Raw genomic sequence first — 27,395 nt, forward strand, 5'->3', positions numbered from 1 at the left:
TCTTTAAGGATGAGGCGAGAGGCCTTCCGCTGGGGGACAAACACTCACAGACAGACTCCCTTCCTTTGGGCCTGGAAGCCGGCTCCTACATCGCTTCCACAGCCTTTAGAACCCCTCGCACACCCAGCTTCCGGTCTCTTTCCCAACCTGCAGGCTCCGCCCCTGGGTCCGCCACGCTCCCAGCAGGCTCTGCGCGCGCGCCATTGCCCCGCCCCCTCCGCCTCCGTCCCGCCCCTTACGACGTCGCAGAGATGGCGGAGCTGGACATCGGGCAACACTGCCAGGTGGAGCATTGTCGACAGCGAGGTGATCGGGGAGTCCCCATGCCCGGCCGCGGGAGACCCGGGCCCCCGCTTTGACTCAGCGGATGGTGGCGGCGGGTGAGGGGTCTGAGGAGCAGGGGGGCAGGCGCATTTCTTCTGAGTCTGCAGAGAGATGTGTTGGTGCTTTTTCTGTTGCTCCCAGAGACTTTGAAGAAACTTGTGGTGAAAATGTTCGCTTTGATTTTCGAGGGCGCGGTGCGGTAGAAGTGCACGGAGCACACCGCTGGATCACGTGGAGCACACTCCTTTCTGAATAGCGCGGGGAGGGAGGACGCTTAGGTCTGGGAGAGTTCCCCTCTGGCTTTGCCACTGCTACTTTGGGAAAGCCACTTCCCCAAACTTTTTGTTTCCCTGTTTGTTTCTTATCTGTGAGACGAAGGAGTTGGGCGAGATCCGTTTTTAACCTGGTGTTCATGGGCTTCTCAGTAAGTAGATGAGCGTCTGTGAGAAGGCCCTTTAGCTCTCATCACATTCTCAAAGGGATCCTGATCCTCAGTCTGTTCCATCAGGTGATCGCTATGCTCTCCCAGCTCGGTCATTCTGTGATTCTGATTATCAGTGTTTGAGTAAATGAGTAAACATTTACATATCATTGATTTTGGTGCTGGAACCACATAAGGGTATAAGCTACAGTGTTTTACACAGAAGACCTTTCAGACTAGTTAGCAAGATACATTTTAGAGAGCATCAATAATAATAGGTGATGGTCTCTTTCCTTCAAACTGAGAAAACTTGAAATAAACATAGCCTGAAGTAATGTTGTCATGTGGCACAGGCTTCGGGATGACATACACCTAGAACAGGCAAGGTTTTGAAGTATCAGACCCACACAGACTGCTCAGTCTTTGGTACCTGGGTTTCGTGCCAAATGTGTGCCATCACATTTGGCACATACTACATAAGGTAGCAAACAGATTTCATCTTCCACTGCAGCGTCTGTCATTAGTAGTAAGTGTCTGAATCCCTGCGTTGAGAAGGACTCTGAGGTTTAACTCAGTTTCAGTGGAGTGCCATATTGATTAGTGATGTCTGCTGTGGGCAATGACAGGCAACAATCCTTGCTAGGTTCTTGTTTCTTGTAGCACTCTGTATATGTGTCTTTCACCACTGGCTGATCACCAGCCACTCAGAGCATAAGAACCTGTTTGTGTGCAGTCCTTTCCTGTGGAAGCTTAGTTGTTTGGGTTTTGACTATAAGTTATGTGTATCTGGTATGCCTGATTGATTCCCCCTAGTGAATCCAGCACACCTGTACTATCTGTGACATAGTTCATCATCCTTTCCAACTTCATGTACCTTTAGTGTCAATAACTGAGATGAGGCAAGGGCCTATCTCTTTCGGACTAGTGGAAAAGAGTTAAGATTTAGAGTACATTATGTGGGTATCTTAAATTTCATCTAGCTTCTGGACAGATAGAAGTATGGTATCAGATGCTGGGAAATTATCTTGATCTTAACTTTTCCCCCGGGCCCTCCTGGTTTGTATCCAATACTTAACTTGGTTACCAAAAGTCTCAAAACAGCAAAGATGTATATTTTTTCCATATTAAAAAAAGATAAAAAATTTGTAGAATACAGTATTGTATGCTTCAGTTTCTTTTCTCTTGTTAACAAATATATCCATAATTTCTTGGTATGAAAGAAGCTCACAGTATCATGCTTTAGTAATAACAGGGACAGTTCATTAAGCCACTTCTCAGGTAAGGAAAGAACTAGTCTAGCCTTCTTGTTCCACAGGCATAATTATCCAGAGGTCCCTTTTGGTTACAATAGGACCTCCTCTTTCTGTTTGGGTTAAGATACTTGTGAAATGAGATCTTTGTGAGGCAGTTGTAGATTTCTCTAAAGTAGGACTGAACAGTACCCCCTGCTTTTCATTTTGTAAAAGTGGTGTAATTGGATATTTCCAGCTTCTCTTGGCTATGTACTATAATTTAAAATGATGTGTATTGAAAACATCTTAGAGAATGATTGATTATATCTAATGAGCAATAGTTAGTTGCCACATCTAAGAATAGTTACTTTTATGTGTTTGTCAAACCTTCAGTTCCTAACTTAGGTGTTACTTAGTTACTTGGTCCTAACTCAGATATTCCTCAACAGCAAGGAAAAAAAAATCAGCAATTAATTTTGAAATTTCAATCCATTTATTTAATTTCTGGAATCTCTTTGAAAACATCTCTACTCAGTCACTATAGTATTTGTCTGAGTTGAGCATACTCAAAAGAAGTTAATTGTTGTATTATTTTTATTAATTATTGTTACTATCTTACTATTCTGATCTTTTATATATATCTCACTTGGTTTTTACAATTATCCTATCAGGTAGGTATGTGGTTTACAGCATAGATACAGATACAGGTCTATTCACACGTGCATTCCAACATATATACACAGAAACTGTATGCTTATATCTATTTCAGTTGCTCCATATATATATTTATCTATCTACCTGTCTATATCTTTCTATTTTTATTACCTAATAATAGAGTTTTGGTTTTTTATATTTATATACATATATAAAAACATACACTATATACTATATCAAATATATATATCTCCAAAGCTTTGCTATTAAGTAACTTGCCTAGCATTGCTAGATTAGTAAACTGTGGAATCAGAATTGAAACCCAGGGTTTTACTCCAAATGCAGAATTTTTGCAGTATACAGATGTCAAAAGCAACACTTAGTAAATCTGGGAAACAAAACAAAAAAGGGGAGGAAAAATGCCAGAACTTCTTTTTTTCTGAGTTAGCAAAGCAAATACAAATAATATCTATTATATATCCTGGTAATCTAATTACTTTCAGCATTATTGAGGTGGTGGTGACTTTTGTTTAACAATGGTTATGTAGTGACTTGCTATGCTAGGATATTAGTCAAAAAGGGAAGTTCTCCTGTAGAGGTGGTCCAATACTTTAAGATTATTTTGCTTAAAAAAAAACTAAATCAAAATCAGATACTGACTGGTACATACATTTTTCCTCAATTTTAGATTTTCTTCCATTTATTTGCGATGGTTGTTCAGGAATATTTTGGTAAGTTAAGGTTTTATACAGGATTTGGGCATAATTTTGGTGTTTGTAATATGGGGGTTTATTTCTAAAACTAAAATGATTTTAAATAATTGTTACTTTGTCCATTGATATTTGATATTCAGTTTAGCAATTAATTGGGGAAAAAAAGAAACAGATTAGTCATAGGCTCTGATAACTTAATTCACATAAGTGACTAATCTTTAAGCTTCCAGAAATGGGGTTATGCGTGCAAATTTATGTAAAAGTTATATTTTTAATTACAAGGAGAAAATAATATCCACAATATAAAGCATATGATTTTTTTAAAGCCCAGATATGGAATAAAAGAAATTCAAAGATTTGTTTGTATTTTCATAAAGTATATTAGCATGGTGAATTGCTTTTACTCATATTGAAATTGAACATTTGTTTTAAAACTTTTGAGACTATTTGCTCCATCTTTAATTTATCTGACATTTCAGTTTTTTCATCTATGCAAAGTTATTAATATATTGTGAGTATAATGTATCTTAATACTAAACATTAAAATATCTCATAATACTATAGTTATCTTTAAGTATGTTATTTGCATGTAAATGAATGCTATTTTTTTAAATTATTTAAGCCTTGAACACAGAAGCAGGGAGTCTCATGGTTGCTCTGAGGTATGTTAATATTTTTCAATTTGATAAAACATATTTGTATTCATGTACTTTCATACAGAATTTGATTAGATTGAAAGCCAGTCAATGCACCAGAGTTTACAGTTTGGCATACTAAACTGTTTATATAAAGGAGCTATTGCTTCATTTATATTATTTTTCACTATCTTAAAGAAAAATTTATCTACTTGGTATTTAAATTTTTTATACTCATAATTCTTATTCCTTAACATTTCTATTTAGGCGGCCCATTTACAGCAGGCTATATATTTATGACTATACATTGGAATTAATGTCCTCACCATATACTCCCTCCAGTTGACTGTTTCCTTCACCGTTGTATTCATTTTCACTGGTGCCTGAATGTAGGATCTGTGGTAGTAAATCATTCTGGTTCAGTTAGCATTAGACCACCAGGAACAAACCTGTAGTCTAATGAAATTCCCACCCTAATTCTGAACAAATCATAGATTAAGAATGGCCTGGCACATAGAAGCCAAAATACCACCCTATTATGATAAAGAATAAGTTGAATGATGAGGCTTAGTGTAGAGCCGATTGGGTCCGCAAGGGAAATTCAGGTTTGGGCAGACTTGCCCACCAGTCACAGCAGTACTGACCAGGTTTGATTTTCTGCCTGAAGGCAATTCAGTTCCAAGAGAAAAAAGAATGTGGAGCACCCCATGCCTAATGCAATTTTCTTAAATTTGACAACCAAATAAGTTGTTCCATCTCTCCTGGGGCAGAGAGAGGCAGGGAGTTAAGCTGAATTCACTCCAGTGGGAAAGAAGCATTTGCCTCTAAAACTTTTCAGTGGATATTTATTCCTGCCCACCATTTACCACGCACTCTGCCAAGGATTTTCACATCTGTTTTCTCATTTATTGAAAATTAAGGTTACATGAGCTTCAGTTGAAATCTGACCCTTTCAAGTGTAAGTTATCAGTCAAAAGCTGACCCTTTGAAGTTTATATGATCTATTTGAGGAAAATCAAAATTACCTAATATGTTGGTTTTATGCAGGATTAATTAGAAGAAAATACTCAGAGTTGTATAGTAAAACTTACTGATGTTTCTTATAGTTTATAAATCTGTCCTGTGCTTTCTTTTTTCTTATGGTATCATTTGATTTCTATGAATGTCTCTTAGATTTTACCTATCATTAATAAAATACTAAAATACCATTAGGCCATTGCAACAAATTTGGAAGGATACTTAAGTTAATACTAACAATATGTAACTATCATTTATATAAAAGAATGCCTTTTAAGTAGAGTTTTCAAGCAATTATTTCTCTAAGTTTATTCAGCTGGTTACTTAATGCTCAGAATAGCCTGGCTGATCTAAATTTTTTTAATCCTATAAAATCTTCTCTTCCTGGGATGGAATATTTCCTGGTAATGAAATATGAAACAGAGCATAGAGAAAGATATGTGATTATGAAAACTATCTTTAACCCTTTATCTCATGGATAAATATATAATTTTTTAGTGTTTTATTCCCTGAGTTAATGTTTAATCTCCTAAAATCAGTATAGAAGATAGATGTGACTTGCCATTTGAGGGTTGATGTAGGCCAGGCATGGTGAGTCATGCCAGTAATCCTAGCATTCTGCTAGGTTGAAGCAGGAGGATTGCTTGAGGTCAGGAGTTCGAGACCAGTCTGAGCAAAGAGGGAGACCCCCATCTCTACTAAAAATTGAAAAAAAATTAGCCGGGCAATTAAAAAAAATTTTTTTTTAATTAGCCGGGTGTGGTGGCGCGTGCCAGCTACTAGGGAGGCTGAGGCAGGAGGATCACTGGAGCATATTAATATGGGGGCATCATTGTGTGGGACTCCTTACAAAGTAGATTAAAATTGCAGAGAGTAACTGAATAGTCATTTTGCTTTACTTACACGATAAATATACCACAGTAGGAAAAATATGAAAATGTAGAACAGCACAGTAATCATTTTCACATAAGCATTCATTATAATCTTTATGTGAGAGTATGTAACTTGCTCTAATAAGTTTAAGCAAAAATGATATGGATGCTGTCTTCCAACATAGACTCATTGATTTGCTTTAAATGTGAAATATAATGCCATTTCCCCCCTTTTACATTTTCAGGTGACTATAATCAATGAAAGACTAAAGACAGATGAACATAAATCTTACCCATGCTCATTTAAGGACTGTGCTGAAAGAGAACTTGTTGCAGTGATATGTCCTTATTGTGAGAAAAACTTCTGCCTAAGGTGATCCCTTAAACCATTCATGCTTTGGGTATCTGTTTAGTTACATACAAATGCGTGAACTAGTGTCACTCTTCTCTTGCTAATAGACACCGTCATCAATCAGATCATGAGTGTGAAAAACTGGAAATCCCAAAGCCTCGAATGGCTGCCACTCAGAAACTTGTTAAAGACATTATTGGTAAGTATTTTAAAAGCTTGTTTTGTTGCTCTCCTTGTTGCTGTATACTCTTAGTTCCAGAGCTTGTGCTTATGTACTCTTACCAAGTAACAGCCTTGATGGTCATAACTTGCATTTTGATAACATTCTTGTGATGTTATTTCTCACAAGGTCTGCCTGACCAATGAAAATTTGGAAATTGTTTGGAAGTACCCCCACCAGGGTCTCTTTGGCTGGGTCACTTAGATCAGCTAGTTAACCATTGTGGCTAGAAATGGTATTCATGAGATTGAAGTACCCAATTGCTTTCTCTAGTGATTAAACTCTAGTCAACTTTCCTGTTGATAATATGAGATACTCGGAAAGAATGTATCTGTGACTTAGATCAATCTCTTGGCCAATATATTAGTTCATAATTTTCATCCTAATTTTAGGATGAATAGGATAGTTCTGTCCTGTGCTTTCTTTTCTCTTATGGTATCATTTGATTTCTATGAATGTCTCTTAGATTTTACCTATCATTAATAAAATACTAAAATACCATTAGGCCATTGCAACAAATTTGGAAGGATGCTTAAGGTAATACTAACAATATGTAACTATCATTTATATAAAAGAATGCCTTTTAAGTAGAGTTTTCAAGCAATTATTTCTCTAAAGAAATAAGGATTTGGATTAAGGATAGTTAATTAAGGATTAAAGATTAATCCTTAATTATTAAGGATTATTAAGGATAGTTCCTTTATTGAAATTAAGGATAGTTCCTTTGTTGAAATCCTCCATAACCAAATCTTAAGGTTCTCTGCAGAAGCATTAGTGGCTGCTTTAGTTTAAACAGGCTTAAGTTGGAAAGAAGCATGTAACAGTGAATTTTTTGATGTGGAAAGTGCTTAGATCAACCTCAGTGATATTTTCCATTGGTCATATAAATACAATACCTATACAATGAATATGATCTCTCTATATTTCTATTGTGTGTAATTTGTGTACATTTCAGGGCCATAGTTAATAAATGCTTTATAATAAAACTCTGAAAAATGCAATGTAAAAGTTCTCACGTGCTTCCATGCTTGCACTTAATCTCTTAGATTCCAAGACAGGAGAGACGACAAGTAAACGACGGAAAGGAGCCAAAAATAGTGAAACAGCTGCAAAGGTTGCATTGATGAAATTAAAGATGCATGCCGATGGGGATAAGTCATTGCCTCAGGTTGGTCTTAGAGATTTTTAAAAACAAGAAAATTCCAAATATAGTTGAAGTCCTCTTTTTTTTTCTCCCTCCCATCAAGTAACTAACCTGAACATGATATGTATCATTCCTACTATTACATGGTATATGTCTACAAAAATAATACATAGTTTTGTGAGTTTTTTCCTTTATGGAAACAGCAGAGGCCAGGAGCTCTGCTGTTCACACCTGTAATCCTAGCACTTTGAAAAACTGAGGCAGGAGGATCTACTTTAGACCAGGAGTTCAAGACCAGCCTGGGCAACATAGTGAGACCCTGTCTCTACACAGGAAAAAAAAAAAAAAAGGCTATGAACCATATGTACCCTTCTTCAACTTGTTTTTTTTTCCCCCCCACTTGGCATCATGTTTTTAACATTTACCCATGCTGAGACATTCAGTCTAATTTATTCATTTTGACAGTTGTACATTATTCTATGCAGGGGTCCTCAAACGTTTTAAACGGGGCCAGTTCACTGTCCCTCAGACCGTTGGAGAGTGCACACTGTGGGCCCTGGACGAGTCGGCTGCTAAGCAGGACAGGCAGCTGTGGCAAAAACACCTGGCACACCCAGCGGGCCAGATAAATGTGCTAGGTGGCCCACATGTGGCTCACGGGCTGTAATTTGAGGACACCTGTTCTATAGTATAAATATATCTGTGTTTATTGTGTTTATTCTCTTAATAAGCAAAATTCATTTTTTTCCTATTTTTTTGTAGCATAAACTGTTCTACAATGAACATCCTTGTGTATGTATAGAAGAGTTTCTCTAGGACTGTACCTTTAAAACTTCACAATATCAATTATTTTCTCTCACAGCCCAGTATATGTGTACATACATGCATACCTTAACACAGTTTCATTAAGTGATAGCCTTGATGTGTCTTACATACTTTTATGTTGTTTTTATTTTATTTTATTTTATTTTATTTAAGGATGTTGGTCAGAACTTACCAGATTGATTTTCCAACCCCTGATGGATTAAAAACACCAGATTAAAAGATGCTACTATAGGGAATATACCTAGAAATAGAAAAACTGGGCTATAGGATTTGCTTATCTTCAGCTTTACTAGATATTGTCAACTTATTATTGACAGGGTTGCACTGATTGGTCTCTTTCAGTGCTTTCTACTGTATATGTTCTTGGCCATTTATCGTTTCATAAAAATTTTAGGATCACTTTATCCTGTTCTGCAAAATTGTCATTTTGATAGACATTGTGCCAAACTTTATATTAGAGATAGTTGACATCTTTAGAATTTTGACTCTTCCCATCAATGTCTGTGATTTGTCTTTCCAACTTTTCTTGAGGTCTTCTTTTATATGTAATTATAGAAGTAACATTCTATAATGCTTATCAGAAATATCTATGTCTTTTCTTAGATTTATTCTTAGACTCTATATATAATATTTGCTGTCATTATAAATAATATCTTTTTTAAAAACTAAATTTCCCTAATTGGTTATTGCTGGTTGGTGCATGTTACCTTTCTGTCCAGCAAATAAGTTACTAATAGTTCCCATTCTTTGTAGGTTTTCTGGGATGTTTTCTGTGCTGTCATGTCTTCAGCAAATGCCAGTTTTTGTGAGGGGTTTCCCCCCAATTTTCTCTTACTTCTTTTTTTCATTATCATTATTTGTCTTACTGCTGAGATCTTCAGAATAATGTCGAATAATATGGGTAATAGCAGGCATTCTCATCATGTTTCTGATTTTAATGAAAATGCTTCCAAAGTTTCATTAGGTATTATATTTGCAGTAGATTTTTGATAGTAGCCTTTACAGAATAGCAGTATTCCTTTCTATTCCTAATTTGCTGAGAATTGATGCCATGAATGGGTATTAAACTTTCCTGTAAGTTTTTTCTTATATCTAGTAAATCTTTGTCTTTTCCCTATCAGTGTGATAAATTATATTGATTAATTTTTCTGTTAAGTCACCAAATATTCCAGGATAAACCACTTGACTGGTATATAATTCTTCTAAAATGTACTGGTAAATTGATTTGCTAATATATTATTTAGTGTTTTTAAATGATATTACTAGGAAGATTATACTCAAATGTAATGGCTTTTTTCCCATTCTTTGAGATAGTTGTCAAGGGAGGGGATTATTTGTTGTTGAAGGTTTGGTAACACTGTCTTATGACCTTTACATCTGTTTTCTTTTCTTTTTTGAGGGGAGAATTTTGAATATTATTCCAATGTGTTAAATCTTAGTTTATTCTGGGTAATATATTTCTTCTGAAGTCAATTTGGAAAATAGTATTTTTCTAAAAAATTCCTATTTGATATAGGTTTTTCAATTTATTGTTATAAAACTGTCCAAGTTTTTCTCTTATGATTCAAAATCTCTATTATGTCTTTAGTCATTTCACTTCATTCTTAATATTTTTCATTTATACTTTTCTTTCTTTCCTCCTTAAACAGTAGCTAAAGGCTTATCTTTATTTTTTCTTAGTCTTTTCAAAGAACCATGTTTTGGTTTTATTGAACTCTATTTCCTTGCTGTTTCACTGATTTCTGCTCTTATATTATCTCAAACACACACATGTTGCAACCATAGTGCAAAGAACTTTTCCATATCTTTTACCCTAATGTACCAATTATTTGCATTTTGCCCTGTTTGCTTTATCATTTGTATTATCTTTCTGGCCATATATATGCATATATGTATGTGTGTGCACTGTGTGTGTGTACACTACTAATTTTTTGTCTACTTGATATATCGGTCTCGCAGATCTGTTAAAATCTCCCATTATGGGCCAGGCACAGTGGCTCCCGTCTGTCATCCTAGCACTCTGGGAGGCTAAGACAGGAAGATCGCTTGGGGTCAGGAATTCCTGACCAGTCTGAGCAAGAGCAACACCCCATCTCTACAAAAAATAGGAAAATTAACCAGGTATGGTAGCATGCGCCTGTAGTCCCACCTACTCAGGTGGCTGGGGCAGGAGAATCACTTGAGCCCAGGAGTTTGAGGTTCCAGTGAGCTATGATGGTGCCACTACACTTTAGCTGGGATGACTGAGTGAGGCTCTGTCTCCACAAAAAAAAAAAAGAAAGAAAGAAAGAAAGAAAGAAAGAAAGAAGAAACTCACACCATGGATGTGGTTTTATTAGCTTTTTTTTTTTTTTTTTGGTAATTATAATGATTTTTGCTGAGTTGTATATTATCAGGTGCATAGAATTTCTTCATTGTTATATCTTCTTTACAAATTTTGCTTTTAATCCTATTTTGAATTATATTATTTTGCCACCTTTCTTCTGATAAATATTTAACTATTACATCTTTTTTTCATCCCTTTTATTGAACTTTTCTGTGTGTTTTGTTTTAGGGTATCTCTTGTAAGCCACATATAGCTGGACTTTGTTTTTTTAATCCAGTGTGATAGTATCTCTCTTTTATAGGTGAGTTGAATCCTTTTATATTTATTGTGATCACTGGTGCATTTGAACCTATTTCTTCCATACTATGTTTTCTGCTCATCACTTTTTCTCCATTTTCTTTCTCTTTCCTGTCATCTTTTGTATTGCTTCAATTTATTTTGCTGTTTTACAAACCATTGATAGTTTTTTTATTTTGATGATTATCCTTAATATTTTTATTGTTTCAAGTTTATTTAAAATAACAAAGGTGGTACATGCTTTTAACAAGTATAACCATTAAGAGATGTATATAGGAAAAAAAAAACACATTCTCCTGTGTCCTTCATCCATTTCCATCCCCCTAAAGCAGTGGTTCTCAGTTGAAGGTGATTTTGTTCCTTACGAGACATTTTGCAATGTCTGGAGACATTTTTGGTTGTCATAGTTGGGGATGGGGTACTATTGGTATCTAATGGGGAGAGGTCAGAGATGCTGTTAAACAGTGTACAGTGTACAGAACATGGCCGGCAACGGAATTTTCTGGTCCAAAATGTTAACATGACAAAGTTGAGAGGACCTGCTCTGAAGTACCCAATATTATTCACATTATTTTGTAATTTTTTTGTTACTTAAAATGTAGTGATAAAAACTTCTATAACACTTACTTTGTTCCAGGCACTCTTCTAACGTGTTTCATCCTTCAGCAAGCTTATAAAGTATGCACTCTTTTAACTCTTGCCCCAAAAGGCAAAGTAGCTTGCTAGTAACATAGCCACTGAGTGGAGAACTGTGAATTGAAACCAGGCAGTCAGGCCTCAGAGACAGTGTTCTTCACGCATGTCATAATACATCATAGAGTACTCCACAAGTTTTTAGACCTAAGTTTTTCCCCTTACCATAAATGTTTGTGTGTGTTTGGAGATATAGATATACAGATATATATGTGTCTATGTGTGTTTATTCATACATGCTTTCATAAATAATATATATAATCACATGTACACACATATTTGCATATATACATACATACATGTATATGTGTATGTGTGCGTACATGTGTATAACTTTAAATAAATGGATATGTATTCTTCTTATATTAATATGTGTATGAAAGGCATAAGGAGTGTCTTTCAGTGATCATTTTGTAAAAATTTCATCATTCATTTAGTCCACACATGTTTTTTTGAATACTTTTTATATACCAGGCCCTGGGGATATAGCAATGAATGAAACAGAGTACCTGCCCTTAAGGAGTTTATATTCCACTGGGGTGAGACATGTAAAATATATAACATGTCACATAGTGATTAGGGCTAGAAATGAAAATAAAGAAGGTTTTGGGTGGATTATATATCCTTTTCTATATAGATCCTTCTCTAAATATATCCTCCTCCCATTAATGCCTGGTAGAAATTCCCTCAATGAGCAGATGGTTCTAAGTCGTTTTCTTTAAAAGCTGGATCATATTCTGTGTGTAGGTGTCCTGTGACAGACATTATTTTGACATTTTCCTAATGATGAGCATTTGTTTTGTTTCCAGTTTTGGCTACAGTGCTAAGTAGCCTCAGTCTGATACTTTTATTGCTGTGGGATAAATTCCCAAGAATGTGTTTGATGTGTCAAAGGTATGTACTTTAGTACTTATCACTCTTTCTGTGATATATTTATTATCATTTCACAGATAAGTAATCTGGTGTTAGGTGTTGCTTAAGATCACTCAGGTGAGAAGAGCCTACCATCCTAACCAAGTCAGTATACTGCCTCTTGTGGCCAGACATTAAAGTACCCTTCTTCCATGGTTTCCAGTAGCTGTTAGCACTCAATTTTTAAGTCTAGTCTCGTGGCTATAAAAAGATATCTTATAATTACTTTAATTTGCATTTCCATGAGCTACTATTCGGTCTGAGCATCTTTTAATATGTTTTCTAGTCATTTGGAATTGCTGTTCTTTGAATTGCCCATGCACATCCTTTGATCATTTCTCTTACACCTTGTCTAGTCAACTTATGGAAGCTTTTAGACTATAATAGGTATTTAGCCTTTATAAATAATCAATCTGGGCCAGGTTCAGTGGCTCATGCCTGTAATCCTAGCACTCTAGGAGCCCAAGGTGGGAGGATTGCTTGAGCTCTGGTTTTCAAGACCAGCCTGAGCAAGAGCGAGATCCATCTCTACTAATAATAGAAAAATTAGCTGAGCGTGGTGGGACATGCCTGTAGTCCCAGCTTCTCCGAAGCTTGAGGCAAGAGGATTGCTTGAGATTAGGAGTCTGAGGTTGCAGTGAGCTGCTGTAATTCCACTGCGCTCTGCTCAGGGTGACAAAACGAGACTCTGTATAAAAAAAAAAAAATCTGCTTTATAAATTTTTTCAAAATCTGTCAAATGTATTGATTTCACTTATGTTTCCTGTTGACATACCAATATTTTAATTTTTTCTAAGGTCTGTTTTTCATTCCTGTTTTGGTTTTCCTTAGGGTTTTTGTTTTATTTTCTTTTTTTTAATCTTTAATCCATCTGGATTTTTTTACATATGATATGAACTTATGAACTAATGGCTTAATTTTATTTTCTTCTAGTTATTTAGCTAGTTTTTACCATCACTGATTATTAAATAAATTGTCTTTATTTATTTTTATTTACCATCACTGATTATTAAATAAATCAGGCTTTGGGCATGACTTTGATCTATTCCTGAAGGACTCATATTGGATTTTGATATACGTAAATTTTGGGAGAAATGACATTTTTATAACATTGTCTTCCTATAAGTACCTTCATATGTTTTCCATTTATTCAGATGTTTTATTGCTTTCTGTGACATTTTATATTTTTCTTCCTGTAAGTCATAGTCCTTATTTTCATTGCTATTTATGTTATGGTTTTTGCTTCCATTGTGAAGAGAATATTTGTTCCTACTTCTATTTGCAAACACTTACTGCTCATAAATTAAAAAAAAAAATCTTGAGTTCTGAATATTCATCTTATTCAGCTACATCACCAACTTCTTTTATTAATTGTAGAAGTTTCTTTTCCTACTAGTGTTTTCAGTTTCCTAATTGTACAGTCATACCCCATTAACAAGTAAGAATAGCTTTAACTTTTGTTTTTCAATAATTATACCAGATTTTTTTGTAATATATTATCTATCATCTTCAATAGGTCTTATAATAGTGGTGATAATAGGTATGTACTTAAAATTTTACCATATATAATTATTTTTTTCTAAAAGTCTAAAGTTACTTGATATTGTTTCCTCCTGAATAAAGAGCTTGATGTGTTTCATCCAGTTGAATATCTCCTATCGTATCATCTTTGTTAAAACATAAAAATTATTTTTAATAGCTATTTAAATTAACAAATATATGTATATATATATTTTTCAGTTTCTCCTTCCTTAAAACTCACATATATATATATTTTTTTTTTTTTTTTTTTTGAGACAGAGTCTCGCTTTGTTGCCCAGGCTAGAGTGAGTGCCGTGGCGTCAGCCTAGCTCACAGTAACCTCAAACTCCTGGGCTCAAGCAATCCTTCTGCCTCAGCCTCCCAAGTAGCTGGGACTACAGGCATGTGCCACCATGCCCAGCTTATTTTTTCTATATATATTAGTTGGCCAATTAATTTCTTTATATTTATAGTAGAGACGGGGTCTTGCTCTTGCTCAGGCTGGTTTCAAACTCCTGACCTTGAGCAATCCGCCCGCCTCAGCCTCCCAGAGTGCTAGGATTACAGGCGTGATCACTTATATTTTTGATAAAGGACATACTTTAATAGTTCATTCAATAAGGGTCTTTGGTCATAAACTCTATCAGTCTTTTTTATTTGAACAAGCCCTCACCTTTAGCTGGATTATCTATTAGACTTTCTCAACTCTTTTTTTTTTGAGACAGAGTCTTGCTTTGTTGCCTAGGCTAGAGTGAGTGCCGTGGCGTCAGCCTAGCTCACAGCAACCTCAAACTCCTGGGCTCAAGCGATCCTTCTGTCTCAGCCTCCCAAGTAGCTGGGACTACAGGCATGAGCCACCATGCCCGGCTAATATTTTCTATATATATTAGTTGGCCAATTAGTTTCTTTCTATTTATAGTAGAGACGGGGTCTCGCTCTTGCTCAGGCTGGTTTCGAACTCCCGACCTCGAGCGATCCGCCCGCCTCGGCCTCCCAGAGAGCTAGGATTACAGGCGTGAGCCACCGCGCCCGGCCTCAACTCTTTTAATATACTCTGTCATCTACTGTTACGGAGACATCTGTTGTTGATTTTATTTTTGTTGCTTTTCATGGTTAATCTATCTTTTTTTGGTAGCTTATAAAATTTTTATTTGTGATATTCTCCAATTTCAATGCAGTGTTTCTAGGTGTGGATTTATTTTAATTATCCAGCTTGACATTGATGGTACATATTTAATTTTTGGAAAATTATAGTCATAATTTCTCTGAATATTGCTTCTTCACCTTTCCTTCTCTTATGAAACTCTTGTTGACATATTTTGGGGATATATTAATATAATTTTTTTCTTTGTATGTCTTTCTCCTGCATTCTCAATGACTTCCTCAAATCCATCTTCTAATTAATTAAGCCTTTTTATTGAGGACTGTAGAATTTTATCCTGTTTGAGTTTCTCATTCCAGAAATTATATATTTTAATTTTTATATTTCTTTCTTTTTATTTATTTATTTATTTATTTTTTGAGACAGAGTCTCACTCTGTTGTCCAGGCTAGAGTGCCCTGGCATCAGCCTAGCTCACAGCAACCTCAAACTCCTGGGCTCAAGTGATCCTCCTGCCTCAGCCTCCCAAGTAGCTGGGACTACAGGCACATGCCACCATGCCTGGCTAATTTTCTATATATTTTTAGTTGGCCAATTAATTTCTTTCTATTTTTTAGTAGAGATGGGGTCTCACTCTTGCTCAGGCTGGTCTCAAACTCCTGACCTTGAGCAATCAACCCACCTCGGCCTCCTGGAGTGCTAGGATTACAGGCATGAGCCATTGCATCTGGCCTAATTTTTATATTTCAAATTGTATCTTCATATTTTTTCTTTCATTTCTGCCTGTTTTGATTTCATGACTGCTTACTTCTTTTTATCTCATTGTGCACCCAAAATAACTTATTTTAATGTCTTTTTAAAGTTCAGTTGTCTGCATTTGCCCATAATGAGTTAATCTGCAGTTTGTTTTGAAATTTGTTCACCGACTGTACATGTTCATCTTTAGTAGGAGGTTCTTTCCATATCTCTGTCTCTGCTTGCTTGCCAATTCCTGGCTAGCAATTTTGCATTTTCTTCCCCCTCCCGCCCCTTCCAACCAGGACTGCTATTCAAAATCCAAATTTGAGATTGGCAGAATGTGTTTCTGTCCTACAAAGATTTTCAGGTTATTACAGATGCATTTACTGAGCTAGAAGACCTTGTCTTTGTTCACTGTCAGGGGGTTATAGCTGTGCTTTTCTGCCTCCCTAACTATCAATTTATATAAGCAATATCCTAAGTCAACTTCTTTAGCCTCCTTTTCTAGAGCACAGGTCCCACACTAGCTTCTGCTTCCAGGCAGTGAGCCTGAACGAAGACTTTATCTTTATCCCCCTGTGGGGGGATATTTCCCATTTGCCCACAAGCTGCGCTCATAAATACCTCTTCCTCTTCCCAAGCCCTGAGCACCAGTGTCTCAGCCTGCCTATCATTGTGCATTTCTGTTTCTTTTTCTGTTCTTTTTTTTACATAAGGCTCTATTTTTTAAATTTTCTCTTTCCATATTTACGTTCTTACTTCTTTGTTTTTAGAGCAGGGATTGTTTGGTTATAGAGTTAGCTCAAAGCTTAAATTTCCAATGATTTCTTGTTTTTGCCCTTTAATGCTTGTAATCTGAAATAATGACACTTTCTGGGTCTGCAACAAATCTCAGTTCCTTAGTGCTGAGATGGGAATTGTGTAGAATCTATTATTTTAAAAAATAACTATGATCTTTCCCACATAACTTAGATACACTCCAGTTATGCCGAAATTTTTGATGTAGGAGGAATTGATCTGTAAAGCTAGCACTGTTTTAAAGTATTTTTTAGGAATCAGGGAAGATTAAAGGCCAAGCACCTCTGCTCCGATACTTACTTTCCTGCATTTGCTAATTAGGCAAGAAAATACACTACAAGGAGAAAGATAATGTATAGAATACTAGACAAACCATCTCAAAGTTCCTCTCTTTTGTTTATAAGGTACTTATATATGATTTTGGGTTTTTTGTTTTTGATTTCTAAGTTTCGTTTTTCTCCAAAGTTTTACTGGCTCGGAATATGTAATGAGATCTTTCACACAAAAAGAAATGTTATATATATTGGGAATCTTTCAATTCCAAGTGTCAGAAACTCAATTCCAACAAGCACAATCAAAACAACTTTTCCTCCTCATATAATGGGGAATGACAGATTGATCTGGTCTTGGGGACAGCCAAAGTCAGGCACTCAAATTATGTTAAAAGAATCCCTCTATTTTCTTGTCTTTTCTCTTTCTGTATTGGCCTCATTTTTTTCTTATTTAAGGGGACTTTTTCCAAACTGGCTTGGGAATGGCTGTGGGGTGAGGGGTTTAGGCCACTCCAGATTTAATTCAATAAGACTTTAAAAACTCAGAAAAAAGAGAGCTGTCTCTCTCCACTCAGCTTTTGAATATAAAATCCCAGGAACAGACCCTGATTGGCCTAACGTAGGACACATGCCTGTCTTTGCACAGATGACCCTGGCCAGGGTCGTGGTCATATCCCCATGCATTTAGGTGGATGCTGGGTTACTCTGGTCAGTTCCCAACTAAGAGTTGCATTGTTAGAGGGTAAATCTTCTCTGACCAGAAGAAGAGAGGAAGAGATGACACCAGAGATGTCTATTTTACATATATATAATCTGTATTTTAATTTTTTTGTGTTTGTTTTTACAGACAGAAAGAATTTACTTTCAAGTTTTCTTGCCTAAGGGCAGCAAAGTGAAGAGCAAAGCAATGTTCTTTTGCCACCGATGGAGTATTGGGAAGGTCATAGACTTTGCAGCTTCTCTAGCCAGTCTCAAAAATGACAATAACAAATTAACAGCTAAGGTAACATTTAGTTATAATAATTTTTCCCCAAAATTTTTAAGATCTAGAAGTTCTATACAAGTCTGTGTGTTTATTACAATATGATTGATTTCTCCCTTCACAGAAATTGAGGTTATGTCACATTACTTCAGGAGAAGCCTTACCCTTGGATCATACTTTGGAAACCTGGATTACTAAGGAGGACTGTCCTTTATATAATGGTGGAAATATTATCTTGGAATATCTTAATGATGAAGAACTATTTTTAAAAAATGTTGATTCTTACTTAGAATAGTCATTCAGTGATACAAGCCAGAAATCACAAGGCAAATTCTATGTATATTTTAAGTTAATTTATTTTACTATAAATACTGTTATTTTTTAAAGTTACCTTTTTGCTTATTTCCATTTTACCATATTTTATATTATTGGTTTTCTGTTGCATTTGATTTTTTGTGTTTTAATATTTAACTATGAACTGAAACTCAATTATTAGCAAATTCTTGTATTTAATTAGCTTCTATTAGGTTATGCTGTAGTAATAAAAACAAAGATATCTTCTGGTGGGTTAACGTCATCTGTTGTTTGGCTGTAGCACTGTTCCACATCATCTTTATTCCAGGATTGAAGCTGAAGTAGTGGCCCTCTTTGGGCACTTTGCCATTCTTACGGAAGAGGGAAAAGAGATGAAAGAAATTTCAGCCCTCTCTCAGATGATACATGCATCATTTTTACTTTAAGCAAGTCATATGGCCAAGCCTAGCATCATGGAGGCAGAAAGTAAAGGTTTACTATCTACTTAAATTATGATGTATCCATTGTTGTGTGTACATGAGTTATAGAAATTTAGAGATCATCTCATTCAATCTTCTAAGTTTTAGATGAGGAATGTCAGGCTTAGGAAGGGAAAATGATTTTCTAGGTGTCATTTAACTGCATTGGGGCATATTTCTGATTAAAGATACCCCTCCAGTAGGATTCATCTTTTTTGTTAATATGAATATATTATAAATACAAAGAAAAATAGGTTATTTCAACTTCATTACTGTTTCTCTATAGATACCAAGAAAAACACATGCCAATTTTTTATAAACAAATTCAAATGAATGCTCTTAACTGATGTCTTCCATCTATTCCCAACAAAGTACTACTATATGGAGGGAATATAAATTGTTTCTATTTTTTCTTTTCCCTTTTTCTATTATAATTGTCATGAACATGTCTAGTAGCTTTAGGTTTAATTAGAATGGAAAAACAAGAACCACATGTACTCACCGCAAATTGGTATTAACAGATGAACACCTCAGTGGACATATAGGAATTGTTATCGGGTGTTGGGCAGGTGGGAGGGGGGAGGAGGGGATGAGTATATACAAACACAATGAGTAAGATGTGCAATGTTTGGGGGATGGTCACGCTTGAGGCTCTGACTCGAGGGGGGAGGTGGGGTATGGGCAATATGTGTAACCTTAACACTTGTATCCCCATAATATGCTAAAATAAAAATTTTAAATAATTAATAAAAATTATAATTATTGATAATTAATAATTAATTAATAAAAAATTTAAGAAGGAATAAACTCAGAATGCTCATTTGATCTATTTTCTTTCTAATTCTTCATATTATTTTCATGTGAGGAATGGAAATATTAATAATTTTTGACTTTTATCACCTGCTTATCATTCATTCATTAACATAGTAATTTGAGCACCTACTAAATATAAAGATCTATTTCTAATTGCCATAATGGATACAGTGAAGAGGCATATATATATACGTACCTTGGAGATAATTACGGATTTGGTTCCAGACACCTTAACAAAGTAAATATCACAATAAATTGAGTAACACAATTTTTGGTTTCCCAGTGTATTAAAACATATGTTTACACTATACTTTAGTATATTAAATATGCAGTATCATTATGTGTAAAAACCAATACACATATGATAATTTAAAAAAATTTTATTGCTAAAAAATGCAAACAATCATCTGAATCTTCAGCAAATGGTAATCTTTCCCGTGGAGAGTCTGGCTTAGATACTGTTACCTGCTCACTAATCAGGGTGGTGGTTGCAGAAGGTTGGGTGGCTGTGACAATTTCTTAAAATAAGATAACAAATGATGAAGTTTGCCTCATCTATTGACTCTTCATTTCATAGATTGCTCTGTAATGTGCAGTACTGTTTGATAGCATTTTATCACCAGTAGAACTTCTCTCAAAATTGGGGTTCATCCACTCAAACCCTGCCACTGCTTTATTAACTCATTTTGTGGAGTATTCTAAATCTTCTGTGTGATTTCAACAATGTTCATAGCATCTTCACCAGGAGTAAATTCCATCTCAAGAAACCACTTTGCTCTTCCATAAGAAGCAACTCTTTATCAAGTTTTGTAATGAGATTGCAACAGTTCAGTCACATCTTCAGGCTATACTCCTATTCTTGTTGTTTTGCTATTTCTACTATATACGATTATAATAGTAACCTAAAAGATTACTAATTACAGATCAGAATAACAGATATAATGATGAAAAAGTTGAAGTATTGAGAAGATCACCAGAGTGTGACACAGACACACAAAGCAAGCACGTGCCATTGGAAAAATGGCACCGATTAACTTGCTCAATACCACAAACCTTCAATTTACAAAAAATGCAATATCTGTGAAGCACAATAAAGTGCCATAAAACATGGTGTTGCCTATACTTGTAATACAAAGAAGTGCAGCAAGTGTCAAATTAGTAGATAGTAATTAAGTATAGCTATGTTTCAATAGCTTTTATTGGAACTAGAAAATTAGAGGTAGATGTCCTTATGTATATTCCCAGATACCAGAAAATTTCAAAACAAACTAACACCTAATATTTGCCATAATTACTTGCACACAGATGATCACCCGTGTCTCATGATTTGAACTAAAACTATGCCAGAAAAAAACTAGCGGTATTGAGAAAATGGGAAGTAAGGATGGCAGGGATCAAGTTAGACCAAGGGAGAAAGAAGAGGTCCTATTAATAATTGGACAGAAAAGAGACAAAAGCAGCCTAGAGTATAGGACTTATGTCAGTAGGCTTACTGGTGGGAAGTTAGGTCAGGTCCCACGTAGTGGAGCAAACTAGTCTGGAAGAGACACAGCTAATAGCATCCTTGGTAGCCAATAGTCAATAATAGTCCCCACAGTAGGGACCAGTGGCTCCAGCATGAGTAGTCTCTTAAAGAGAACAAGGTGTGGGAGAGAGAGATCAGTCCTTAAGCTCCTTATTTCCGCATTGCTCTGAACTTAGACATCTTAGGCTTTTTTTTAGGGCTTCCAGTTATGATAATTCATGAAATTTGGGGGTTTCACTGTTCCCACCCCACTCTAATATCTTACCACCTGCTTGCAAACAACTAAAATTTTAAGTAGAAAATCCAGAAAGGGGGAATAAAAGGTTTAAAATTAAAATAAGTAGTAAAAATAAAACTATGATACAAATGAGTTTCAGTTTAAACAATCAGGCAGGAAATATAATGGAATGTCAAAAAGTTTATTAAAAAATATAAAGATTAAAATAGAAAATATAAACTCTTTCTCAGCATAAGCTCCAAAAAGTTTAAGACACTTTCATAAGCCATAAGACCAGCCATTTAATCCATCCCTAAAGAAGTGAGCATCCTGGGAATATAACCATGTCAATGCAATCTTTTTGATATCATTAACTGAAGAAAAATGGGTGTCTTTTACAGATTTTTTAAGATTAGGAAATAAAAACAAGGCAAAATGAGCCAAATCAGAACTGTAAGGTAAATGCCTAATGCTTTCCCATTGAAACTCTTGCACAATTGCCTTTTTTCGATGAGAGGAATGAACAAGAGTATTGTCATACAAAGAAGAATTCTCTGGTGAAGTTTGCCTGGTAATTTTTCTGCTAAAGCTTTGGCTGACATTCTCAAAACTCCATCATGATAAGCAGATATTATCATTCCGTGGCTGTCTAGAAAGTCAACAACAAAATACCTTGAACATCCCAAAAAACTGTTTCCATGACCTTTGCTCCTGACCAGTCATCCACCTATATTCTCTCTGGACCATTTCCACCTCTTGGTAGTCATTGCTTTGGTTGTTCTCTGTCTTCAGGATCATACTGGCAAAGTTTTCATCTCTTAGTACAAAGGTTTCATCTCTTAGTACAATTCTTTGAAGAAATGCTTCAGGATCTTGATCCCACTTGTTAAAATCTCCATTGAAAGCTTTCCTCTTGTCTGCAGCTGATCAGGATGCAACAGTTTTGTCACCCATCAATTGGAAAACTTGCTCAACTGTAATTTTTTTCAGTCAGAATTACATAAGCTTATTAAAATGAGTTATCCATATGTAAACTGCTGATTTCTTTGGGGCACTGTCTTCATAAACCTTTTGTAAAACATAGATGATTTCACTGTTTTTTAATCCGAGCTTCACCATAAATGTGATGTTCTTGCTTCAATTTTAGCAGAATTCATGTTGCTCTGATAAAGGGGCTCTTTTCAAACTGATGTCTTATCCTTTTTCGTGCCTCAAACTAGTTCCAGTACCGACATGTTATATCAAATTAGTACTTGTTTATTTTGCTGAAAAAAAATTTTAAACCCATGCATATTTTTTTCAAAATACATTTTCAATGAAATTTTTGGACAAACTGTGTACTTGTGACTGCCAGATTATCAGATTTTTTTATCCCCTAGATTTTTCAAGTTTTATTCTTTACAGTTTTCAGGTAAGGAAAGGATTTGGAGACTCTGGAGAAGAAAAATGTTTGCAGATAGAGGAATCTGAAGGAAAAATAGTGACATACTTCACATATTTGACTCAGGCAATAAAAATTATGAATCATGATATTTGATCACATAATTATAATTGTAACTTAGGTTTTATGAAGTTTTTATTTCATGTTTGTTTTCTTTTTGTGATTTTAAAATAGGGAAGTTGTTTGGCAATTTAACTAGAAAAAAAATCACTGAACAGTTTAGTTTTATTCCCTATTCTCACCATTAGTACAATGTATCTTATTTTTCTTAATGTGGTACAGGGAAATAAAATTTGGAATATCTAAAGTCCATTGCATTAAAAAAATTAACCTACATCAAAAACAGCATTTTTCAAAATTTGTTAAAATGTCTGATAAAAATGGCTTTGACAATTTTTGAGGAGCAAATACGATCTAAAATACTTAATAGAAACGGTTGCATTTAATACCGGTTGCATAGTGATTACATGAAGATCTGCTGAAATGGTCATGTGTTCGGAGAATGCTAGATCCGTATGTTCAATATAATAGCATATAGGGGTTTTTTTTGTTTGTGATTTTTTTGTTTTGTTTTTGAGACAGACTCTCACTCTGTCCTGGTGGCTGGAGTGCAATGGAATCATCTTAGCTCACTGCAACCTCAAACTCCTGGGCTCAAGTGATCCTCCTGCCTCAGCCTCCTGAGTATCTGGGGAGCTGGGGCTACAGGCCCATGCCTGGTTACTTTTTCTATTTTTTGTAGAGATGAGGTCTTGCTCAAGCTAGTCTGGAACTCCTGACCTCCAGCAATCCTCCCAGCTCGGCCTCCCAAAGGGCTAGGACTACAGGCAGGAGCCTGCCTAACAGTAGATAGTTGTTTACTTTTTCTATATATTTGTCTGTTTTCTGCTTAGCATCAGAACACCCTCCCCTTGTTTGGAAATACACAATTGTGTGAGTCTGTGGGTTGAAGTCCAAAAGACCTGATGCTTTTCCTTATCCCTGGCAACCAAAGGATATGACCTAAGTTGAGTCCATTGAATGTTCTTGCTCATAACTGTGAACAGGAAATAGTGTTACAAATAAGGAATAAGAGGTTAGAATTAATGCAGTGTCTTTCCATGGCTCCACCGTGTTAGGCTTTGAGTGTCCAGGCTTTGAGTGGCCAGTAGCAGTGGCCCTTTAACCTGGGTATAACTTTGACCATGGTAACAACCACCTACTTTCCCTATATTCACAAGTCAGCTGGTAGCAATCCAGGAAATTATTTTCCTGCTTAAGGACACCAAAAACCATTTCAGTTTTTGCCTGACAGATATGATCACCCTTTAGAGTTGTAGAAAAATTATTAGCAACCTAAGGATTCTGCCAAGACTAGTTTATGGGCTCTGTACTTTTCTAACTATTGCTAACAGGTTACCCGACTAAGCTCCAGGAAAGCAGAGACTGCATCTGGCTTAAGCACTTATGGTATATATAGCCAGCCACCAGCTCAGTTCCCCAAGCAAACAGATATTCAGTGAATATTTATTAATATTTGATTTTAACTTGAATGAATAAAATAGTAACACTGATCTCCAGGCCTCCTCAATATCTTATGGATTTTTTGATCTTGACTGCTTTTCGTGTAAATTTTTCATAGCAAGAAAGAGAACTAAAAAAGGACACCAAGGTTTTAAATTACAGTGAATAAGAGGCTGATTTTTTCATTGGCAGAAATGAGGCAGTAAGGAGGAAAGGGATTGGGTTTCTGTTGTAATAAATTGAATCTGATAAATGCCATGGCATTTAAAGTTTCTTACCTACAAGTTAAACAGGTTGTGTCGCTCACTAGATAGCTTTGCATTTGTTTGAAAAGTACAGCAGTCCCTCCTACTGGACTTTGATCCAGAAAAACAGCTGTTACCTAACTGAACCACAGACCATCACTGGAGCAACTGTGTGAAGAATGTTCTTTAGTTTTTAAAAATTGGTTATGCACATATGATTTATTTAAGCTTTCAAAATGATCACAAAAGTTTCTATCGTCCTACTTTTGTTGTTTGTGTCTCTGGGAGAAGCAAGGAAGTCATTACAGAGTTTTCTGACTATAGAGAAAACTGAAATATTATTTTTCACAAAGACTGAAGAAATCCTCACTGTAAGGTCAAGCTACAAAGATAAACGGCCTAACTCCAGCTACCTCTTTGTGCAATTGGAAGATCCTAAAATGTTACAAGTGGTGAATGTGACCAAGACCTCGTCAGATGTTACAAACTTTAGCATAAAGCTAGTGACAGATGAAGAAGGAGAAACGAATCTGACCATTCAGCTCTGGGATTCTGAAGGTAGGCAAGAAAGACTCATTGAAGAAATAAAGAATGTCAGAGTCAAAGTGCTCAAACAAACAAAAGACAGTCTTTTCCAGGCATCAGTAAATATTGATAGAAATATCATAATGCTTATTTTACCAGTGATATTGTTGAATAAATGTGCATTTGGTTGCAAGATTGAATTACAGGTGTTTCAAGCAGTGTGGAAGAGACCTTTGCCAGTAATTCTTGGGGCAGTTACACAGTTTTTTCTTATGCCATTTTGTGGATTTCTTCTGTCTCAGATTTTGGCATTGCCTGAGGCACAAGCTTTTGGATTTGTGATGACCTGCACATGCCCAGGAGGGGGTGGGGGCTATGTCTTTGCTCTGCTTCTAGACGGAGATGTCACTTTGGCCATTTTGATGACTTGCACCTCAACATTACTGGCTCTGATAATGATGCCTGTCAATTCTCATATATACAGTAAGGTATTAGGGTTATCAGGTACATTTCATATTCCTGTTTCTAAAATTGTGTCCACCCTCCTTTTCATACTTATACCAATATCAGTTGGAATAGTCATCAAGCGTAGAATACCCGAAAAAGCAATCTTCCTAGAGAGAATAACTAGACCTCTGAGTTTTATTTTAATGTTTATAGGGATTTATTTGACTTTCAGAGTGGGTTTAATGTTTCTAAAAATAGCTAATCCAGGGGTGCTTCTGTTGGGTCTCTTAGTTCCTGCTTTGGGTTTGTCATTTGGGTACTCCTTTGCTAAAGTTTGTATGCTGCCTCTTCCTGTTTGTAAAACGGTTGCTATTGAGAGTGGGATATTAAATAGTTTCTTAGCCCTTGCCATCATTCAGCTCTCTTTTTCACAGTGCAAGGCAGAGTTAGCCTCTGTGGCTCCTTTTATAGTAGCCATGTGTTCCGGAAGTGAAATGTTGCTGATCCTTCTTGTCTACAAGGCTAAGAGATTTATTGTAGAAGATAAAAGAAAAAAAAAATTTCCTACTCTAATAAAGCATTACTGAACTCTTACTCTAGGAGAGGCACTGTGGGAGATTCAAAGAATATCTAAAATAATACCTGTTTACAAGCCACTTGTGATCTGGTTTAAATTTGAAATTGGGAGCAGGGAGGAAAGAATATGTAATCATATATGCTAATTCCCTAATGAGTGGCACAGACAGTAAAATACTACACAGGACTAATAAGGAAGCAGATAATTTGGTAAATGATCCCTTAGTGAATGAATATATAAATTCCTATTGAAATCTCTCACTGGCCCATCAAAATCAATATGTCTTAAAGTGTATGCCACATCTCTGTTCTCAGAGCTTCACTTTCTTCCATCTTCCACATCTCCCACCAAAGGCATTACCCTTTACCCCGAAACACAGGTCAGCTCCTCTCCCTCTTCTTTCTTTTGTCAATTTCTTTTTTCATAGTCGACCTATTTCCAATGGAAAATGCCCTATAATATCTTTTAATCAGTCTCTTCTCCATTCCCAGTGCTACTCCTTTTGCTCTGCACTATATCGCTTCTTCTCTAAATCTTTCTAAACTGGCTTCTGGCCTCTCTGTCAACCCTCTAGTCACTGCCAGACTAATCTTTCTGAAATCTAACTTTGACCATGTAATTTCCCTGCAATGAAGCCCTTTGGCCTTTCAAATAAGGTTTGTATTCCCTAGTGAGGCATTTATTATTCTCTACTCTCTGACCTTAATCTAGCTTCCCAGTTTTATCTCCTCTTTCTCTTATTTACACACAGTCTTTGCTGCAATCAAACAAAGGATAAATAACTTGGCATACATGGGGGTCATGATGTTCATAACAGACAACTCGGCCTCTCTTATAGCTGTTTTTGTTCCTGCTGTCTAATTCCAATGTTGCTATAAATCCTTGAACATAAAAATTATGTTTATTTGTTCTGATACTTTCCATCATATCTAGCACAATATTTTCTATGTGCTTATTCAAATAGAGTGTTGAAACACAGACTAGGGCCCTAATGAATAGTATGTATTTTTTATACCACTTTCAATTTTCAATGGAAATTTTTAGTATATACTTCCAATTTACACTCTTCAACAAAGAAAGTATAGGCATCAAGAATAGGAACTATAAATCTAAAAAATTTTCCTTTTTCTATTTCCTAGCTTCACACTTATGGACAAATTCTTTAATCTCCCTACATTCCAGTTTCCTCATTTCAGAAATAGAGATAATGGTGTCACCTCCATCAGACTGTCCTAGGAATTATAGGAAATCATACATGTAATGTGCTAAGAAGAATGTCT

General features: G+C 35.7%; 2 protein-coding genes across 4 annotated transcripts; both read left to right on the top strand.

The window, feature by feature from the left end:
• The first annotated feature begins 232 nt into the window (after positions 1–232).
• ZFAND1 (zinc finger AN1-type containing 1) lies at positions 233–19,542 on the top strand. 3 transcript variants are annotated; one of them, XM_012740004.2, is made up of 8 exons: positions 233–306; positions 3,320–3,362; positions 3,967–4,006; positions 6,114–6,241; positions 6,328–6,419; positions 7,487–7,608; positions 17,915–18,070; positions 18,174–19,540. In XM_012740004.2, the coding sequence occupies exons 1-8, from the start codon at positions 252–254 to the stop codon at positions 18,342–18,344; spliced, it is 807 nt and encodes a 268-aa protein (XP_012595458.2). In that variant the 5' UTR covers positions 233–251; the 3' UTR covers positions 18,345–19,540. The 3 variants fall into 3 exon arrangements, with proteins under 3 accessions (XP_012595458.2, XP_012595459.2, XP_012595461.1); XM_012740005.3 differs by having other exon boundaries at positions 237–380; XM_012740007.2 differs by having other exon boundaries at positions 266–284; positions 18,174–19,542.
• A 5,166-nt stretch (positions 19,543–24,708) lies between these two features.
• SLC10A5 (solute carrier family 10 member 5) lies at positions 24,709–26,317 on the top strand. Its single transcript, XM_012740009.2, has one exon. The coding sequence runs from the start codon at positions 24,803–24,805 to the stop codon at positions 26,123–26,125; it is 1,323 nt and encodes a 440-aa protein (XP_012595463.2). The 5' UTR covers positions 24,709–24,802; the 3' UTR covers positions 26,126–26,317.
• Positions 26,318–27,395: the final 1,078 nt, after the last annotated feature.

Source organism: Microcebus murinus, chromosome 7 (assembly GCF_040939455.1).
Source record: "Microcebus murinus isolate Inina chromosome 7, M.murinus_Inina_mat1.0, whole genome shotgun sequence".
Lineage (NCBI taxonomy): Eukaryota > Metazoa > Chordata > Mammalia > Primates > Cheirogaleidae > Microcebus > Microcebus murinus.

Coding starts and splice junctions, on each gene's coding strand:
- SLC10A5 (XM_012740009.2), top strand. CDS start 24,803: ATGATCACAAAAGTTTCTATCGTCCTACTTTTGTTGTTTGTGTCTCTG.
- ZFAND1 (XM_012740004.2), top strand. CDS start 252: ATGGCGGAGCTGGACATCGGGCAACACTGCCAGGTGGAGCATTGTCGA. Junction 4,007..6,113: donor AGTCTCATGGTTGCTCTGAG/GTATGTTAATAT, acceptor TTACATTTTCAG/GTGACTATAATCAATGAAAG. Junction 18,071..18,173: donor ATAACAAATTAACAGCTAAG/GTAACATTTAGT, acceptor CTCCCTTCACAG/AAATTGAGGTTATGTCACAT.